This window comes from Microcebus murinus, chromosome 19 (assembly GCF_040939455.1).
Source record: "Microcebus murinus isolate Inina chromosome 19, M.murinus_Inina_mat1.0, whole genome shotgun sequence".
Taxonomy (NCBI): domain Eukaryota; kingdom Metazoa; phylum Chordata; class Mammalia; order Primates; family Cheirogaleidae; genus Microcebus; species Microcebus murinus.
In genome coordinates, this window is record NC_134122.1 from 36342736 (window position 1) to 36364296 (window position 21561).

The 21561-nt window shown below is 39.1% G+C and overlaps 1 protein-coding gene across 4 annotated transcripts in view; it reads right to left on the reverse strand.

Annotated features, from left to right (window-relative positions):
- Positions 1-21561, reverse strand: part of RABGEF1 (RAB guanine nucleotide exchange factor 1) — a 67970-nt gene that overhangs the window by 8618 nt on the left and 37791 nt on the right. For 3 of the 4 annotated variants that reach the window (XM_020281345.2, XM_012764082.3, XM_075995391.1), the window contains 4 exons: positions 18041-18210; positions 7163-7244; positions 5823-5955; positions 4562-4653 (listed from right to left, as the gene is read on the reverse strand). In XM_020281345.2, coding sequence (XP_020136934.1) covers positions 4562-4653; positions 5823-5955; positions 7163-7244; positions 18041-18210 — 477 coding nt within the window. The remainder of the gene's footprint in view (positions 1-4561; positions 4654-5822; positions 5956-7162; positions 7245-18040; positions 18211-21561) is intronic. The other variant, XM_020281346.2, reaches the window with a different exon arrangement.

A 21561-nucleotide genomic window follows, 5' to 3' on the forward strand; every position in this document is an offset into this window, starting at 1 on the left:
TATTTCTCTTCACCCTCAGATTATGCAATGGATACTATTATTACCCATCTTATAGATGAAGGAATTGAGGTTCATTAGAAAGTCTTAGTTTGTATACTGCTTTTTAGAAATGTGGCTACCACACAAAGCATCTTTGTATTGGATATCAGAAAATAGCCACTGAATTCCAAAACTTAGGTCTGCAGCGGCCAATCCTCATGGCATGTAAATCTCCACTAGCTACCAACATCTACAGAATGTTTATTACACTTACAACCTGCTGATTAGCAAGGGGATACAGCAAGGTATGAATTTAATCTCAAAATAATATTTTATCTCTCAGATAAAAATTGTTTCATTGCCCTTGACCATCACTTAAGTGCAACTGGAGGGCTCTCATAAATGCACACCCTTTGTCACCAAGACCAGGAGAGAGTGAAGAATGGTTAAGTACAAACTGTCAGCACAGCCAGTATGACACAGAGGAGGGAGTCTGCCTGTGGGTGTATGTATCAGCTTGCAATCAGGAACTCCGTGAAAAAAATAGCTGAGGCAGCTTAATTTGACAGCAAATTCTTGCCACTAGCAGGAATAAATGTTTCAGACTTGGGCCAGATGGTGGTACATGCCTAAAGGTTCTGTCTGCTCTTAGCTCTCCTCCTCAAGGTCAGCTACCTGGAGAACCCTCCCAAGACCACCTGCCATGGCAGACAACTATGTGTGAGACGGGTAGGCTGGACGTGCAGAGGCCTTATGTTAACTCACTAATGCTTTCCCTCCTGGTTATGAGTCTACTGTGCGAATTATATAACTTTTGCTTATTTTATTGCTTTGGTTCCTTTAATCTTTTAATTCTGTGTTATAATTATTGTTTCTCTATTTTTCTTTTTCTACTTTAAATAGAACTTATTACAAAAAAGAATTGGGTAAGATTGTTTTTTAACCATTTTTACTACTTTGATCTATCCTATTTAGCCTTCTACCTTTTATTGTTGATTTTCATTCTCTATTTTAAACTTTTAACCACTTTCCCATTAATCTTCATTCTTCAAGTGAGGTACTTTTTATCTGGATGTGTGTGTGTGGCTGCCACTGCCACAGGCCAAGGCTGGAGGGTAAAAAGGGACAGAAAGGAAGGAAATGTAGAATAAACGAAGTAAAAATTCCAGGATTTCTCTCCTACACTCTTTATCCTGCAGAGGCCCCCTTGCTCATATAGCCCGAAGGAAGTTTTCTGGAACTCTTTCAGACCTCCACTTTGATGTGTGGTCCTGTGACTAGCACTGCCCCAAAGTCTAAACTAGGAGATAGGAGAGGAAAAAAAGCAAAAAACAGGAAACTCACTGCTATATTAGTTCTTCCAGTAATAATTTCCCTCCTTAATCTGCCTGATATTATTTACTTTTCAAAGCCCTAGATAACCGCCTTATGTCTCCTGTCCAAGGCTTTTACTTATAACCAGTAGGAAAGATGGGGTTGAGTCTGTATACTATATCCTAGCTGGATACAGAGGCCTAAGCTTATCTTTAATAGGGTTTTGAAAACACAGCAGGCTTTATCTCTAAGTCATGGTTTCTCAACATTGATGCTATTGATATTTTGGGCTGGATCATTCTTTGGTGCAGGAGACTGTCCTGTGCATTGCAGGATGTTCACCAGCATCCCTGACCTCCCCCCACTAGATGCCAGTAGCACCCCCATAGGTGTGACATTTAAAAATGTCTCCAGGTAGCTCACGCCTGTAATCCTAGCACTCTGGGAGGCTGAGTCAGGCGGATCGCACAAGGTCAGGAGTTCGAAACCAGCCTGAGCAAGAGCGAGACCCCCATCTCTACTAAAAATAGAAAGAAATTAATTGGCCAACTAAAAATATATAGAAAAAATTAGCCAGGCATGGTGGCACATGCCTGTAGTTCCAGCTACTTGGGAGGCTGAGGCAGGAGGATTGCTTGAACCCAGGAGTTTGAGGTTGCTGTGAGGTAGGCTGATGCCACAGCACTCTAGCCAGGGTAACAGAGCGAGACTGTCTGAAAAAAAAAAAAAGAAAAATATAATTTCCTATCTGAAGGGACACCTCAGGATCTTTGTGCTTCAACAGCCCATCAGGGATGAAAATCCTTCAGGGACAGGCACTGACCTTTAAAAAATGTATTTAAAAAAAAAAAAAAAAAAAAAAAAGAAAGAACTGTAATCCTAGCTCTCTAGGAGGCCGAGGCAGGTGGATTCCTTGAGGTCAGGAGTTCAAAACCAGCCTGAGCAAGAGTGAGACCCCGTCTCTATTAAAAATAGAAAGCAATTAATTGCCCAACTAATATATATAGAAAAAATTGGCCGGGCATAGTGGCGCATGCCTGTAGTCCCAGCTACTTGGGAGGCTGAGGCAGGAGGATCGCTTGAGCTCAGGAGTTTGAGGTTGCTGTGAGCTAGGCTGACGCAATGGCACTCACTCTAGCCTGGGCAACAAAGTGAGACTCTGTCTCAAAAAAAAAAAAAAAAAGAAAAAAAAGAAAAAAAAAGAAAAATGTATTTTGTATATTCACAGTTTTAGACTTTCTTTCCTCTGGTATCAGAGAAAAAATACAGGAGTAGATTGGCCCTTTGTCTGTGACTTCAGGGATCCCCTTCCCTCCTCCAGCGGGAATTTGTTTCTTCAGATTTTGACTCCAGCCTGTGTATGCTACTCGCGATCTGCTTTGATCCAGGTGGCCATATCCTCTAGCTTGCTCTGTGTTAGTTTAATTGTCTCCAAATCCTTATTCATTTTATGTCTCATTTATGAAACCCCAAATGCCAAGACTGGGGCCCTTCTTGGAACCAAGAGGAAACAGGATGACTCTTTTCCTATAGGTCTTTCCTCTAGAGACAGATCTGTCAACTGAAAGAGAAATGCATCCTTCAGCAGGTTTATAAACAAAACTGATAGTGCTAATTATAATTAGTAGCACAGTGGATGATGTGGAAATATTTAACCGATAGCTCCACATTTAAGACCACTGCTATAGGCGAGTGTCTTTTCTCATTACTCTTGTACTTAGGCTGATACTTTATTAGGAAGAAAGTGATCACGTAACCAGCACTCCAGACATGTCTAATCTTTGACTGACAATATGGGCTAAGATGGGAGAGAGAAAGAAGGCTTTTGAAATTTTTTCACTGAATTTCTACTATCAAAAGATCTCTTGAAACTTTTCTAAGCTGCCTTCAGAGAAAAGTTTTACCTCTCAAGTTCTATTAATAAACTTCTAATATATTGAAATCTTCTTTTTTACTTCTATTTTTAGATAAACAATGGTCTAGTGCTTGTAATTTCTAGTTTCACAAGGTCTATCCTGTAGTTTTCAGAAAAGGGTCCTCAAAACCCCTGTGGAATACTTTAAACATAAGCCAGTAGATCTTGAACTTTCTAGTAAGAATTTCTGGAGAAAATGCAAGTACAAGGCCCACGTTCAGGCTTTTAGAAGGCCTCCACCTTCAATCTCTTATAAGGTCAGCTGAGCAAAAGGGGTGTGTGTGGGCCTTGCCCCAAAGGAGTCAATTCATGGGGCTTAATGTCATAGCCTGGCAGAAAAGTCTAGAACAACAAACATGACAATATTGGGCTAGGCCACTTAGATTCTAACTACAGAACTTGCACAGGATATTACAGAGAATAATTTACTTAATAACAGGAGTTGAAATGCAAAGATGTACAAAGAGAAGTCGAACCAGAGAAGGCAGAAGAATCACTTGGAGTAAAGCCCTCTTGCTGTAGCAGAGGAGGTAAGATGACCCAGTCCCTAGAGGAGCCTGACGCTAAGTTCCTGTGAGCACCCTGCCTCATTTGCTCTTCAGCAAACCCTCATTTCTTCTTGTAACTTGGGTGCCTCTCTGGTTCTTATAACCAAAGGAACCTACTTAATGGCCTGCCTCCAACACTGCTAACATCCACTGACCCGCTATCAGTCCCAGCAGAATTTCATTAATAATTTCTAAATAAGCAAGTATTTCGAGCTTCTCTCCCTAATGAAGGAGAGGCTGGCCAAAGTTGGACATCCTCTCCATTAGGATTTTTTTTAAAAAAACTTTTGTGTTGTAATTCTGCTAGGTTATTCCTATAAGAACCAGAAACCTTATTAGGAGTCTAGATCTGTCCAGAATGGCACAGCCACATCCATTTGGGGTCATTTACTTCCTGATCAAACCAGAAACATAATCCAAAGCAATCTCTAACCAATCAGAAGTATCATTTTAATATGCTGGTGTAGCCTGTGGATTACCCTGCCTCACCAATTCCCTTCCTCCATCCAACATTATTTGGAATTTATAAATGCAATTGAGTCTTAAGAAATTTACTCTAGCTGTATTTGACCTAAGTCTAGTTCGATGCCCAAGAAATGAGACTGTGATCACTGAAAAGGAGTTAACATGCTATTCTGAACATATCAAATTTCTAAAACTTTTACTACGTTCCAAAATATCTTTGGCAGTCTGCATTTTAGAAATATTTTAATGACGTTTTGCTCATTGAAAAAAGTATGGAGTAATATTATAGCAAAATGTTAACCTCTGGGAAAAATATCCAAAAGCTCTCAGTTTCACTGACCTGTAATTGCTTTCACCACCATATCAGATACTTCTGGAATTTCTTCATTAACAGGGACACAGAGCATCTGAGGTGTAACCCAGTGCAGGGCTCTATAAAGAGAGAGAGAAATAAAGAAGACTTCTAAGAATGGACTGTGGTCCTTCATCTTGCCATTTCCTTTAGTTAGGGGAAAACATGCAGTGCCATTGACTAGCCAGACAATCCTGGGCCGACGCACATCACCCCTGCCCAGGTTAGGAGCTCGACTGGTGTGACAAAGTAACTAGAATCCTAAAATGAGACTTTTCCTCTGCACTTATCACAAGAAGAATAGAAGACAATTTTACTGGTTGCAATGAGATTACATAGCACAACTAAGACTAAAAAACAGGTATTTGAGAGTGATGATTTGAGAAGAAATTTGCTATTTTCTGTACTGTCTATTGCCTTTATTGTCCTTCTGGGATACACTGGACCCCATGTAAGAGGCCACCAAGCTTGTGTCCCCTCAATCGGAATCTCAGTGTGCTTCCTGGTCACACCCTAACTTCACTCCAAAGACTCTGCCTCTTGGTCTAGGGCCCATCTAGTTACTTCTGGCTTTTGACCTCAGGCTCAATCTTCCATCTACCCAGTATCAACCCCTCACTTCTGGTGTGACACCTCCAAGTACTGACCTATTATCTATCAGCCCCTTTCCTGGGAGTCCTCTGGGATTCACAGGCCCGATGCCCCTCCATGCTCAGCCTCGGACCTGGTCCCACACGGGCTGCCTTTTCCTCAGCATCTGACTGCCACTGAAGCTCACGGTGCTGGGCTCACCCCACTAGTCCTGGAAGACTGGGTGCTGTGGGAAGTGCCATCAACGCAGTGCAAGGGACAGCCCCGACTGGAGGAATGGCTGAATAATGCACACCCATGGCAGGGCTGAGGAAAGATGATGCTCACTGCCTTGGCATGGATACTCACAGCTTCCTGCATAACTCCACAGTGCAATGAAAAAAAACTAGTCTTCCTGTTCCTTGGACATTTTGGAGATTTGAAACAATCTCAAACACCAAACACAATTCTTATCTAAAGCTGCCTGGAGTTGGCAGATGGATAAGCAAGATTACCATGTTCCTTTTCTTTCTGACACCACGGAGAAGTTTATATGCCAAGGAAGGCAGGTATGTTAGCTGTTACTTTCTCTTAAGATTTGAAACTCAAGTGCCTTATTTTTCCAAAACGTTTTCCTCTATTTGTAGGTAGTAAACATAAGACAAAGCAAAATAACTACCTGATCCTCTTTTGAATGGCAAGATCTTTCTTCTCATCGTCAGTAGTTTCTGGACAGAACACGTATTTATAGAGACGAGTCATGATGTACTTTTCGATCTGATCCATTATCTTCTCAACTCGTTCTGGAGGCACTGAAATACGCAAATGGATATAAAAGCTCAAGAGAAGGATGGACGTTTTAAATAAAGAGTATGTTTTCATAGTACTTTCTACACAGCAAAAAACCTAAATTTACTAGAAATACATTAAACACACACAAACTACAAAATGTCACATTAAAAAATACCATTTAAAAAATTACCTCAACTTTTGGCCTTTCATAGGACCCCCACTTCTAACTGAAGCTGCTTTGGCAGGACCTCACAGGTGCACACCCTGCCAAGAGGGAAGACCTTAGCATGTCACTTCCTGCTACTCCCTGCTGCTACGTCAGAAAAGCATTTGAAATTCCCAAGACTGACAAATGCGGGCAAGACTTACCCTTTCATTTTTCTGAGGTTTACCATAAAACCCTAGAGATCTCTCTGAGGCGCATACATCTGGGGCAGATATCTAAGACACACACATGTGCTAAGTATATCCTAAAGTCCAACACCAATGGGGGTTGAACTCAAGGCAAATCCCTAAAAACCTAAAGCTCTATGTCAATATTTTTACTGCAATGACTCACCAAAATAGTGATTCCAAGACGTGGAATTCATTTAAAAAAGTCTCCTAGGAGGTTTTTTTTGTTTGTTTGTTTTTGAGACAGAGTCTCGCTTTCTTGCCTAGGCTAGAGTGAGTGCCGTGGCGTCAGCCTAGCTCACAGCAACCTCAAACTCCTGGGCTCAAGTGATCCTCCTGCCTCAGCCTCCCGAGTAGCTGGGACTACAGGCATGCGCCACCATGCCCGGCTGATTTTTATATTATATATATTAGTTGGCCAATTAATTTCTTTCTATTTTTATGGTAGAGACGGGGTCTCGCTCAGGCTGGTTTTGAACTCCTGACCTTGAGCAATCCGCCCACCTCGGCCTCCCAGAGTGCTAGGATTACAGGCGTGAGCCACCGCGCCCGGCCTTCCTAGGAGGTTTTAATCCTCTTGACCCCTACCCCTAATGGAGTTATTAAACATTACTCAATAAATCATCCAATTGCTCTTGGAAAGGTACACATGGTAGTATTCAAAAGCACTGCTGAGTGTGAGACCAGTTACAGGAATGTCAGTGGAGTAGTTTATAGGAGTAGTTTACAAACTGGCGAGGCCATCAGAGAAAAAGAGAAATTGCTAAGAGAATGACCATGCAGTCCCTGTGTAACTACCAGCAATCTTGCAATGGCTGGCTAACAAGGTATTACCTTTTCCACGAGCCTGCATTCTTTCAGCCACATTCTGGTAAAAATCCTGAGTACATTCTGACTGTTCCTCGATGCTTAACTCCTGAAACAGAGAGACAAAGAGGCCGCTTGGTAGCTGAAGAAAGTTCATAAGTAAGTATAGTCTAAATTTTGAGAAGTTTCCAAAATCTACTCTTTGCCTTGGCAGTAAGGCTAAAAGTACTTATAAATTATATTAATCCTGCAGGGGAGAAAAACCTATCCATTAGTGTTATTTACAACATCTCATGACCTTTTAATTCATTCACTATATATACATAGTCTTACAGAGATATAAAGCATGTTGTGATAATTTGTATACATTTCCATTTATCTAATCATCTTAATCATTTCTGGTGGCTTTATAATATTCCATTATATAATACTAACCAATTTACTTAACTAGCCTCTACCACTGTGCATTTGGACTAGTTCCTTATTTTTCACTATTATGTACTGCAGCTCTAACAATTTTGTGAAGACTGTTTTCTTTTGGGTTATTTCTTTTTGTTACATTTCCAAAAGTGTCACTTATAGTTTAATAATTATGAACAACTTTATAGCTCTAAGTATCTATTGCCAGACACAAGCCTCAGAAACTACAATGGACATTGGCATTAGTCATGTGTGTGCTTATTTCTCCATGGCTCTTACAACATTGGGCTTTATAATTTTTATTTGGTTTTACAGATTTTATTAGGTATAATATGCATATTTATTTCCCACTTTCTTCCAAAGAATATTTAAAGTCTCTGTAAAAGATAAATATAGTTCAGCAGAACAGACTAGAAAATAAAAAGAACAAATAAGTAAAAAGAAAACAAAACATGGTAAGAGGGCTGGGGCATGGTGGCTCATGCCTGTAATCCTAGCACTCTGGGTGGTTCAGGTGGGAGGATAGCTTGAGGTCAGGAGTTCGAGACCAGCCTGAGCAAGAACAAGCCCTCATCTCTCCTAAAAATAGAAAAAGTTAGCTAGGCAACTGAAATAGAAACAAAAAATTAGCTGGATGTGGTGGCCGGCACCTGTAGTCTCAGCTACTTGGGAGACTGAGGCAGAAGGATTGCTTGAGCCCAGGAGTTTGAGGTTGCTCTGAGCTAGGTTGATGCCATGGCACTCACTCTAGCTCAGACAACAAAGTGAGACTCTGTCTCCAAAAAACAAATCAAAATAACACATGGTGAGAGACCTAAAGCAAAGCCAGGAATGACAACACAAAAATGTATTCCTTGAAGATGTGTATAAGTTAGTCAAGAGTCAGACCATATATTTGTCTCCAACTAAACTTTCTTTTTTTTTTTTTTTTTTTTTTTTTTTGAGACAGAGTCTCACTTTGTTTTCCAGGCTAGAGTGAGTGCCGTGGCGTCAGACTAGCTCACAGCAACCTCAAACTCCTGGGCTCAAGCGATCCTCCTGCCTCAGCCTCCCGAGTAGCTGGGACTACAGGCATGCGCCACCATGCCCGGCTAATTTTTGATATATATATATCAGTTGGCCAATTAATTTCTTTCTATTTATAGTAGAGACGGGGTCTCGCTCTTGCTCAGGCTGGTTTTGAACTCCTGACCTTGAGCAATCCGCCCGCCTCGGCCTCCCAAGAGCTAGGATTACAGGCGTGAGCCACAGCGCCCGGCCTTCCAACTAAACTTTCTAGCAGTCATCATTAAGCTGAAAATAGCTACATAATTTTGTTATGTAAAAACATTCAAAGATGAAAGCAAACTAATTTTTCAGGAGAAATTATGACACCAAAATCAGAAATTTCTCCCAAGGGTTCCTGTAAAGATGTCATGGCAGAAGGGCATGAATATGGCCCAGGACAGATTCCACAGGACTGTTTCTCACAGACTTCACCTACACAGGCCAAGGACATCCCCTGCCAAGTGTCAAGAAAGCCCTGTCGAAGTGTGCAGCAGTCTGAGCCTCTGGCTTAAATCTGAAAGCGTGGTGGCACACGCAGGACAGGTGCCATCCCCAAGCCACACCTCTCTGCCTCCACAGTGTCCTTCCCACTTACCCTTTCCTGTGTGGGCCCTTTTACCTCTCACCTGGAGTTTGCTACTCACCCAACCTTTGATCTTTCTCCCTTTTTAATCCATTTCAATACCACGGTCAAACTGATCATCTTAGATAATGATCTCTGTCAACTGTCTGCTGACGGTACAGTTGGTGCAAAACAGTTCCCCCTCCTTCCCTCTGACCTGCTGGTTTTCCTAATGTTGTGAGAATCTGCTTTTCATGTTCTGGCCTCTCTAGCACTGTTAAATTATTTTCTCTGTCCAGATTACCTTTATTACTTTCCAATCCTCCAACAGCCTGTGGAGGCGGATACTCAGGCAATTAGTGCAAATGCTGATACTCTGGCTCTTGCTAATGCTTAATAAACTGCCCTTTGGGCGGTGGCTCACGCCTGTAATCCTAGCACTCTGGGAGGCTGAGGCAGGAGGATTGCTTGAGGTCAGGAGTTCGAAACCAGCCTGAGCAAGAGCCAAACCCCGTCTCTACTATAGATAGAAGGAAATTAATTGGCCAACTAATATATATAGAAAAAAATGAGCCAGGCATGGTGATGCATGGCTGTAGTCCTAGCTACTCGGGAGGCTGAGGCAGCAGGACTGCTTGAGCCCAGGAGTTTGAGGTTGCTGTGAGCTAGGCTGATGCCACGGCACTCACTGTAGCCTGGGCAATAAAGCAAGACTCTGTCTCAAAAAATAAATAAATAAAATAAAATAAACTGCCCTTTGTCTCTGACCCAGGAGACTAATGTCTTCTGCCAATATTCATGAAACTTGACAGGTTAACTTGTTAGCTTGCAAGTACGTTAACTCTCAGGTCCTTTCCCAGTTCTTCCCAAAGGAGCTAAGTGATAGCAAGTTTGTGTTGCTAAGTTCTTTTAGGTTCTACAAAATTCCAAAAGGTTTTTCAAAGTTTTCCAAGAAAAAGAACATAGTCCAGCAGTGTAAATAAACCTTTTTCCTCAAGTACTCTTTAACCATTGTCTGGGGTCTTCTTTTCTATAATGTTTGAGTCTAGGTAGGCATTTTGTTTTTCCTAAAAAATTTTTTTTCTTTGTAGTTTAAAACACTGATAAGTGTCTTTCTTTGAATATTAATGCTGAGAGGTACCCTGTACACTTTCTTGACTGTCTGGCTGAATCAGTCTTTTTTCCAGTTCCAGTTTAGAAAACTTTTGAATATTTCTTTATCTATGTTTTCTATGTATTTCACCTGGGCTCTTCTCATTAGAATTTGGATCTTCATGATCTGTTTTCTGGGTTCATTAAGGTTTTTGCTGTTGTTGTTGTTAAGGTGTTAGGGTTGTAAATTTTGTCTGTACTACTCTTTTTTTTGAGACAGAGTCTTGCTTTGTTGCCCAGGCTACAGTGAGTGCCGTGGCATCAGCCTAGCTCACAGCAACCTCAAACTCCTGGGCTCAAGCAATCCTACTGCCTCAGCCTCCCGAGTAGCTGGGACTACAGGCATGCACCACCATGCCCAGCTCATTTTTTCTATATATATTAGTTGGCCAATTAATTTCTTTCTATTTATAGTAGAGACAGGGTCTCCCTCTTGCTTAGGCTGGTTTTGAACTCCTGACCTTGAGCAATCCACCCGCCTTGGCCTCCCAGAGTGTTAGGATTACAGGCGTGAGCCATGGCGCCGGGCCATGTCTATACTATTCTTAACTGTTTAATCTATTTAGGTTTTAGCTTTGATGTCCATTTTTTTGTATTACTAATTTCTGCTACCTTCAATAATTTTTTTAGGAAAGTACATGTATTAGGGCTTTAATCCTCTTAACTAAAATTTAAACATTAACATTTAAGTATACCAAGCATGCAGTCCTCACATTTTGAGAAAGTCCATCTCACCATGGAATATACCTTGAGGTCACTAGCAACTAGTTAAATATAGATTTAAACATTTCTACATTTAGATGAATAAAACAGGGCAAAGATCATTGATTTTTGTTAAATTCAATTACTGGCAAAATAAAGGTGCTGAGAACTGTTAAAGTACATAGGTTCATTTTATATCTCAAAAAAAAGCCAGAAGTCGATCATTTTTAGTGTTTTTGTGACTAATGAACTCCCATGTTCTTCACAAAGGTCATCATAAAAAATTTTTAGCAAGAAAAACGTTTCAGCTCTTGCCTTTCCTTTATTGAATAAAATATGCAGTGGACTAAGTATTCCAATGACTTGCATGCTACAATGAGCGGCACAAGGACACACAGTGCAGGCAGGAGCATCCAGGTAGCCATGCAGCAGAATTTCTGAAGTTGTTTAATTCATTTAAAATATTTTGATGTCACTAGAGTTTGAGCAGACGGAGCATTATTCATGATACTCTAGAGGTCCCGTAATGTCCAGTTGGCTCTCTTCCCTAAGTATGTGGAACTGTTAAACATGTGGTGCCAAAAATCAGGGAACAGACTCCCAAGTTAAGAGTTCATTAATCCAACCATGCAACCGACTTAATTTTCTCTTTAGCCACTGGTTAGTTACTGAAGCTTTCCAACAAGATTTGGGGAAAGGTCTAAAGTATTCATAGATGAGAAAAGATGGGCAAGTGATTTAAGAAAAAAAATTAAAATCTTGTAAGAGGCAGCTAAGCTTCCTTTACCATCCTCACGAGGGTGGGTTTCACAGGGCACCCATGCAGCTTTTACCTCACCTTGTTGGCTGGAACCACTGTGCCCAGCTATTCTCCCTCAACTAGCATGTGCAACAAGATTTTGTGCTCAGAAGGGTCGAACTTGGCTTTGATAGGGTTCAGCTTGGCTGTGCTTTCTGAATATCTTCTGGAGTTCACTCATTATAGGACTCTTACAGAGGTTCTTTGGGTGAGGGTTATTGCCCTTTAATTTCTTCTTTTGGAACACACTGTGCTGCCTTCTTCAAAATGTCTGCACCCTCTAAGAGTCCCTGCAGAATCCCTTAATGCCATATAAATCTTCCTCCTCCATCAACTTTTGGCTGCTCTGCCACAAGCTCTCAGGATCTGCCAAAGTGCACTCATATTCTCCCATTGCCTATGTTGGCTGCTTTTCTAACCTGGCTACTGAGTGTCTTGTCTGTCTTCTGCTTCATTTTGATCCATGTCCTGTTCCAAGTTCTGGCAATTGTTCTTTTGTTGTCAAGCACAAAACAACCAAGGAAGGAGAGGGCCTGAGAAACAACACTGAGCCAGGAGACAGCATTGCACCAGCCTCACGCACTGAGCCATTAGGGCTGCCTCTTAATGTTTTCAGTTTTCTCTCATATTTGTACATTTTTCTGTGACATGTTTTTTATTATTTTTATTCATTCATCACATTCAACATAGCTCTCAAATCAGTCTTTTATCTACTGTTGTTTCCTGCGAGTTATACATTCCACCAGCTCAGATGGTTTCCCATTGTTCTTATCTGACTGCTCATCCTTGCTGCTTCTAATTTTAAAATTGGGTCCTGGGTTACTTTTCACCCTGATTTTCTCACCTTAATTAAAGCCTATTGTGCTGATTACAGTTTCTCTGTTTTGAATACATACTTCTGTTTTTCTAACAGTAATTACATAGCAGGGAAAACTACTCCTCGCATAAACATATAGTTTAGAATAAGGGGGTCACTTTAAAGTAAAGAAGGGCATTTAACTTTCTATTCATTCTGAGGAACAGATGGTGAATGAAGATGGTGCCATATCTTAAACTATGATACTTTGTCTCCTCATCCAGGTATGGAAAAAGTTTTTTCACAAGTGTTAATATCAGAAAAAGTTTTAAGTCTGTATAACACAATACCAGATTTTCAGAGAATGACTGTCCAGGAAAATAACATGAAATAAGCACAAGGTGAAATAACATGAAATTAGCACATTTCTCTTGCAACAACCCCCCTCCATTTTCTCAATAAAATTTAAATTCTTTTAATTTGCATTTCCTTGATAGTTAATAATGTTGAGCATTTTTTCATGATTTTTGGCCATTTGTCTACATTCTTTCAAAAGAACTTCATTTATTTTGTCCACTTTTTGATGGGCTGTTTGGCTTTTTTCTTAATTTGAGTTCTTTGTAGATTCTGGATATTAGTCCTTTGCTGGATGTATAGTTTGCCAACATTTTCTCCCATTCTGTAGGTTGTCTATTGACTTTGTTGATTATTTCCTTTGCTATGCAGAAGCTTTTTAATTTAGTTAAGTCCCATTTATTTATTTTTGTTGTTGCAATATTTGCCTTTGGGGTCTCAGTCATAAATTCTTTGCCTAGGCATTTGATCCAGCAAGCCCACTGCTGAGTATCTACCCAAAGGAAATGAAGTCATTTTATCAAAAAGACACTTGCACTCAAATGTCTATCACAGCACAATTCACAATTACAAAAATGTATAATCAACCAAAGTGCTCTTCAATTCATGAGTACATTAATGCATACATGCATATACACATACATGCATATACACACACACACCATGGAGTACTATTCAGCCATAAAAATGAACGAAATGATGTTATCTTCAGCAACGTGGAGGGAACTGGAGACCATTATCCTAACTCAGAAGTGGAAAACCAAACACCATATGTTCTCACTAATAAGTAGGAGCTAATAGATGGGTACACATGGGCCCAAAACAACATAAAGGACATTAGAAACCAAGAAGGGAGGACTTCGGGAGGGTGTGTGGAGGATAAAAATTTACCTATTGGATACAATGAACACTATTCTAGTGAAGGGCACACCAAAAGCCCTGACTGAAGTATTGTACAAGATATCCTTGTAACAAAAACACTACCCCCTTAATTAATATTTTGAAATAATAAAAATTTAAATTATTGCTATGTTGATTTTTAAGAGAAAAATAGCTGATGACAACTGTATGTTCAACATAAATGGATTTTACATAATGACAAAGCTGCCTGTCTCACTTGCAAGGGAAATATTTCTTGTTTTGAAGAATATAAAAAGAAACCGGGAACAAGGGTTCACACCTGTAATCCTAGCATTCTGGGAGGCTGGGGCTGGAGGATTGCTTGAGCTCAGGAGTTCAAGACCAGCCTAAGCAAGACCCCATTTCTACTAAAAATAGAAAAAATTAGCTGGGTATAGTGGGGCACACCTGTAGTCCCAGCTACTTCGGGAGGCTGAGGCAGGAGGATTGCTTGAGCCCAGGAATTTGAGTTTGCTGTAAGCTAGGCTGATGCCACAGCACTCTAGCCTGGGCAACAGAGCGAGACTCTGTCTCAAAAAAAATAAATAGATAAAAAAAAAAAGAATATGAAGAGGTACTATAAGACTATACCTATTTTAACATTAGCTAATAAGATTAGTTAAAAAGAAAAAAGAGCAAAATAAATAACCTTCAGAAAAGTAATAGCACACAACATTTGCTGAACGGTAAAGCATTATAGTTCGACACTGCAGTCCGTATGCATTATTTAAGTGCTGAGGCCAAAAGAATACTCTTGGGAGATGATGAAACTGAAAAAACAAAAAAGTCTAAGTATAAAGTGTTTCCTGATAAAGATAAAATGGCTAAAAAAACATTTAATGCAGCTCTGAAAACACCTAATCGTCTAGACTTGACCCATGTGCAGAAAAGGCTGCTCACCACTGGCATATACCAGGATTGGAGAAAACAGGAAAGATGTGGGAAAAGATGTGGGCAAGAATGGTTCACTGTCCCGGACCTCAGAAATTTGAGGAAGAGTAATAGTATGGGATGTAGTAGGAAGAATTATCAGTTTATGGCAATGTGAGTGGAGCAGTTTAAAACAGAAAATGAATGAATTTTCATACTGAGTAGGCCCTTAAAATAAGATCTAAAAAGCTTACTTGGTGAGAATAACATTAAGTTAAGGTTTTTGAGCAGCTTTGATAAATTGAGTACAAAGTGCACTTTATACTACTATATACTTCACAACTTCACAGAAACTGCCCCAAATTGTACTTAAATCAATTCTATCAAGAAATTTATGAGATTAGTGAGTTGAAGTTACTTAGGTTTGGTTAGTTCAGGCATAAAAAGTGTTTATTTATTTATTTATTTGAACCCCAAAATGGCTTTCCTAGGGACATTCCCTATGAACACTGAAAAAACACCTGTTCAATATGAGGTATAGGTTGCACAGTGGCTCAAAGAATCTTAGGCCATATCCATGTCTCTGGTATCAACTACTGATATCTTGAAAACAGTTAGGCTTGGTGGTATCTCCACCAGTTAATTATTTCTTTACTTTAGCACTAATTAAAAAGTCAGCTAGGCAGGGTGTGGTGGCTCACCCCTGTAATCCTAGCACTCTGGGAGGCTGAGGCGGGCGGATTGCTTGAGGTCAGGAGTTGGAAACCAGCCTGACCAAGAGCAAGACCCCATCTCTACTATAAATAGAAAGAAAATTAATTGGCCAACTAATATATATAGAAATAATCAGCTGGTCATGGTGGTGCATGCCTGTAGTCCCAGCTACTTGGGAGGCTGAAGCAGTAGGATTGCTTGAGCCTAGGAGTTTGAGGTTGCGGTGAGCTAGGCTGATGCCACGGCACCCACTCTAGCCTGGGCAACAAGGCAAGACTCTGTCTCAAAAAAAAAAAAAGTCAGCTCAATTATTATAGAACAAGAGTACATTATGCTTCTGAGTAAAAGAAAAACAAACAAATCTAAGTTGAGCAGTTTTCTAAAATATAATATTATACAGTATATATGCTATATGTACTATAGTATATATGCTAATTTAGTATAGATATCCTGTGAACATTTCTTATGGGCTCAAGAATAAATAACTACAAAACCTCAGTTTTTACTTCTGATAAAAATGAAAAGTTTCATGTCATATGAACTCTGACATTTTCCTTATTAAGGAAACCTATCATTGTTTCTAACTCAAAAGAAAATGATAGCTGGCTTGCTTTAACTCTGAATGTTACTATTTGCTCACAAATACCTAGAGAAAAAGAGCTGCTTACTTACACAGAGTAATTACATTCATAAAGAGCAAAACAGAAAGGCTTCTTTTCTCCTTTACAAACTGAATTCAATATTTTAAAAATATTATGATTATTATTATTATTTTGAGACAGAGTCTCACTCTGTTAACCGGGCTAGAATGTCGTGGCATCAGCCAAGCTCACGGAAACATCAAACTCTTGGGCTCATGCAATATATATATATATATATATATATATATATATATTTTGGTTGTCCAGCTAATTTCTTTCTATTATTCTATTTTCCTATTCTTTCTATTGTTTTTTTTTTTTTTTTTGAGACAGAGTCTCACTTTGTTGTCCAGGCTAGAGTGAGTGACCTGGCATCAGCCTAGCTCACAGCAACCTCAATCTTCTGGGCTCAAGCGATCCTACTGCCTCAGCCTCCCAAGTAGCTGGGACTACAGGCATGCGCTGCCATGCCCAGCTAATTTTTTCTATATATATTAGTTGGCCAATTAATTTCTTTCTATTTATAGTAGAGACGGGGTCTCGCTCTTGCTCAGCCTGGTTTCGAACTCCTGACCTCGAGCAATCCACCCGTCTCAGCCTCCCAGAGAGCTAGGATTACAGGCGTGAGCCACCGCGCCCAGCCTTCTATTATTTTTTTTAGTAAAGACAGGGTCTCACTCTTGCTCAGGCTGGTCTTGAACTCCTGAGCTCAAACAATCCTCCCACCTCGGCCTCCCAGAATGCTAGGATTATAGGCATGAGCCACCACACTCAACCTTAAAAATAAGACAGTAGTCCACTGCTTATTAGCCCAGTGATGTCTGACCACAGCTAGAATATAGCTAAGCAGTTAAATGCCTTGATATAGTTTCTAATTCTATTTTCTTTTCTAAGGCTTTCTTACATCATAGAAGAGACTTTTAAAGATGATTCTGAATTTAATGCTTATAGAATGTCACAACAGAACTAATCCAGATTGGCCAGGTACAATGGCTCACGCCTATGATCTTAGCACTCTGGAAGGCCAGGGCGGGAGGATCGCTTGAGCTCAGGAGTTCAAGACCAGCCTTAGCAAGAGTGATACCCCATCTTTACTAAGAATAGAAAAATTAGCCAGGCGTTGTGGTGTGCGCCTGTAGTCCCAGCTATTCAGGAGGCTGAGGCAGAATGATTGCTTGAGCTCAGGAGTTTGAGGTTGCGGCGTGCTACGATAAGGCCACGGCACTCTACCTGAAAGTCGAAACTCTGAGACTCTGTCTCTAAATAAATAAATAAATCCTGATTTACAAAATGAATTCCTTTATAGGCAGTCTCGTAAATTATCACCACAGAAATTATGGGTTAAAGACACAGGTGGAAGTCACAATTTCTAGTTCTGAAACTGGCAAAAATCTAGCTGTGTAACACTGGACAAGTCAGTTATCTTCTTTAGTTCTTAACTTCCTCATCTACTTATTTTGAGAGACAAACATGGTGGTTGCTAACTAAGGTCCCTTTCAATGTCTAAATTCTATCTGTCCCTTCTTTGACAGAATAAGAGGAAATTTAAAAATCAAAATACAAAAAATAAGACAAAACAACAACAAAAAAAGAACCTAAAATTATTGCTACTGGTCTAACAATTGTTACACAGAGGTAAAGGTCTACTATGGCAGTTTATACTATTTACAAGGTCACAAATTAGAAAGCCTCATTACTAAAGTACATAATTCAAGTGGCTTCAATGTCAGAATTTCCATGTAAAGATGATCCAAACACCATTGAATTGCAGTGGAAAAGTACTAGCCTGGGAGTCAGGTTTAAACTTGGTTCAGAGGCTTTTCTTAGTTAACTTCACATCTCTTGGTCTCAATTATCTTAGGTGTAAAATGACACAGTTGCACTGTATTACATCTAAAACCTTTCCTAAAACCAAAACTCTGTGTGTAACTGATTATTCTCAACCTACCCTTTTGTAATGCATTGCTTCCAAAAACAGCTTGGTCTGTTTATAGATTTCTTGGCCTGTCTTGTGGAAGGTCTTGAGAAATTCTATGAACTCCTTAGACACTCTATCCGTTTCAATGCTGGTTTGCCGGTTTATGGAAGGACTGGGAGCTTTTGCTTCATGAATTTCTGCTGAGAAAATTAAACATAATAAGTTTCATCATATAAAAGATCCATGCATGGAATTACTTTAAGTATCTATCTTAAGATTATTTACATTATGCTTAATCAAAGTTAAACTAAAATCATTTTATGTTTAAATGTTTGGACAACTTTCCTAAAAGTAACCTAATCTATTTTACAAGTAGACAAAAACTACATGTCCTAAAAGATATTCCTAGTCAAACAGAAGTTGCTCTATTAGTATTTTCTTAGCCAAAATATATCATGCTTTGATCTCTGTATTTAATCATTAGTACTCAAATGGCACAGCTATCTTTAACAACTTTCTCAAAGACTGCCTGAGTTTATAAAAATAGTCAACAAATACAATTACAATCAGTAAAAGCACAAAATTTTAGATGACTTATAAAAAAAACTTTTAGACAACTTTTTCAAATCCCGTTTTACTTGCCAAAAAGACAAAGGCTAATTTGTTTGTGTGAAGACTCACAGTTATTTACCCACCATTCAGTTTAATAGTCACACTAGTAAAAGTAAAAGAATGCATCCAAAGTAGCAAGGAACATGACAGAGTATACATTAGAGAGAAAATGGAAACAAATAATACACCATCTAATCAGTTGGACATACAGCTCTTTCCCCTGCTCAAATAAATACACTGAAAAGAAAATGGGTGTAGTAAGACAGTCAGTACTTTCAGAAAGTATGAACTATCACTGGGTCTCTGATCACATTCTAAGCCTCCTGATTTTGAACTGTGCTCTCTAACCAAATATTTATAAGGAATTAAAGTACCTCATACTCCCATAATGTCCTTTTATATACAAAATAAAGATAATTTTAAAAGTATCTTTTAAAGATATTAAAAGTCAACTTATTCCATGCTTTTTTCAGAGTAATTTCCTATAACCTTATTAATCTTATTTTTTGAACTTGAGGACTTGAACTCGATTTTATTCCAGAGATATAATACATTGTAATAATGAGGTTGTAATAAAGTTCTAAGATAAAAGCAATATTCCTATTAAAGTGACTGGTTTATTCAAGTGAGATAAACACATGTAAATTACCTAAAAGAATATACTATTATATTAACTATGCCAAACTAAAGAGTTCACTTCTCACTTATTATTACATAACTGGTTATTAAACTAATGTGATGTTTATGTTTGACTTACGTTCACATAAAAACAAAAGCACAATTTTTCTCCTAAACTGTACTAAAAATACTAATTAGCAGAACAAAATTACATTTTATAGTTATCTCTCCAAATCAAGCACTTGCCTATCTTTTAAATCATCAGGACTTCCTAAATACGATTCAAAATCTAGAAACCCTAAAAGAATTTAATCACAAAGAAAAAAGAAAAAAGTAGGCTGGGTTTGGTGGCTCAGGCCTGTAATCCTAGCACTTTGGGAGGCCAAGATGAGAAGATCACTTTAGGCCAGGAGTTTGAGACCTGGGCAACATGGCGAGAGGCCGTCTCTACAAAAATTTAAAAAATTAGCCAGGTATGGTGGCACACACCTGTAGTCCCAGCTACTCAAGAGGCTGAGCAAGGAAGATCACTTGAGTTGAGATTGCAGTGAGCAATTACCATGTCACTGAACTCTGGCCCCTGGCGACAAAGTGAGACTCTGTTTCCAAAAAAAAGGAAATAAAAAAAAGAAACAAACAAACAAAAAGAAAAGAGCATACAAAAACCCACTGTACGTAGGGCAAACACTTTAAGTCAAAAGTTGATAATATTTCCCAGTGTATTTGCTTCCTAAAAAAAAAAAAAAAAAAAAGTTGATAATACACTGGAAAAAAATGTTTGCAAGCGAATCACAAAGGGCAACTCTCCCTAAGAGTTCTGACAGAGAAGGGGGAAAAAGTCCAACAGTCTAATGGGAAAATGTATAAAGCACATCAACACTACACAGAAAGGAAACGTAGATGATCTTTACATTAAAAAAATGCTCAATCTCACTCATGATAACAAATACACAAATTAAAACTACTATGAGATGCCATTTTAAAAATTTACACACGGCCGGGCACGGTGGCTCACACCTGTAATCCTAGCACTCTGGGAGGCTGAGGCGGGCGGATTGCTTGAGGTCAGGAGTTCGAAACCTGCCTGAGCAGGAGCGAGACCCCGTCTCTACTATAAATAGAAAGAAAACTAATTGGCCAACTAATATATATAGAAAAAATTAGCCAGGCATGGTGGTGCATGCCTGTAGTCCCAGCTATTTAGGAGGCCAAGGCAGAAGGATTGCTTGAGCCCAGGAGATTGAGGTTGCTGTGAGCTAGGCTGACGCCACGGCACTCACTCTAGCCCAGGCAACAAAGTGAGACTCTGTCTCAAAAAAAAAAAAAAAAAAAATTTACACACAAAAATCTGAAGTTTGATTTTGATATGGATATGGGAAAACAGGCACTCTCACACTACGCAGGTGGAATGTAAAATAATATAACTTTAATGGAGGGCAATTTGGCAATAATCATCAAAATTAAAAACACATTAATTCTATGGCCCAACATTTCTATTTCTCAGAAATTTTCTACTGATATAATTGCATATATACTAAATGACATAAGTATAAGGGTACTCACTTTAGCATTACTTGTAATAGCTGGAAACAACTGGCCGCCACTGAAGGACTAAATTATGGTTTAATCCATAAAATGAAATACTATGTAGTTATAAAATATAAAAGTATGTTTACTGATATGGAAACAGCTCATAAATGTATTGCTAAAAAAAAGTAGGGTGTGTGTATTGTACTATCATTTATGTAAAACGAGGGGATTGAAATACGACTATATGTATTTATAAATGAGAACAAAAAGCACAGAAAGATACAAAAAAAACTAGTAACAAAGCTTGTCTGAATGAGGAGGAAGGATGGTAGTAGTGCTTAGGAACCAGACGGGTGAGAGACAAAGAGGAAAGGAATGTTTTGGCTGTATACTTTTTATTTTCCAGCTATTAATATTTGGAAGTACTACCTATCTTTTTAAGCACATAAATAAATGAATCAGTTACAATCTAATTCAAAACAAAAATGGCAGTATCTTTTCTGAAATATTGTTTATCCAAATGGAAAACCAAAGATTATGTTGCCATCTGTATGACCAGGAAAATATTCTTTAAAATACTTGGAATTTAGTCCTTCACTCAATCTTGTAATTTCACTTCTAGTCATGATGGAATACCAGGGATCAGGTTAACCCCACTACCATAACAACTAGAAGGTCAGACAAATGTATGAAATAATGGTTTTCAGACACTGGACAACAGACAGACAGCAGATTAACCCCTACAAGAAGGGAAACAAACATGGTAAGTCCAAGAGTTTCATAGCTCACTG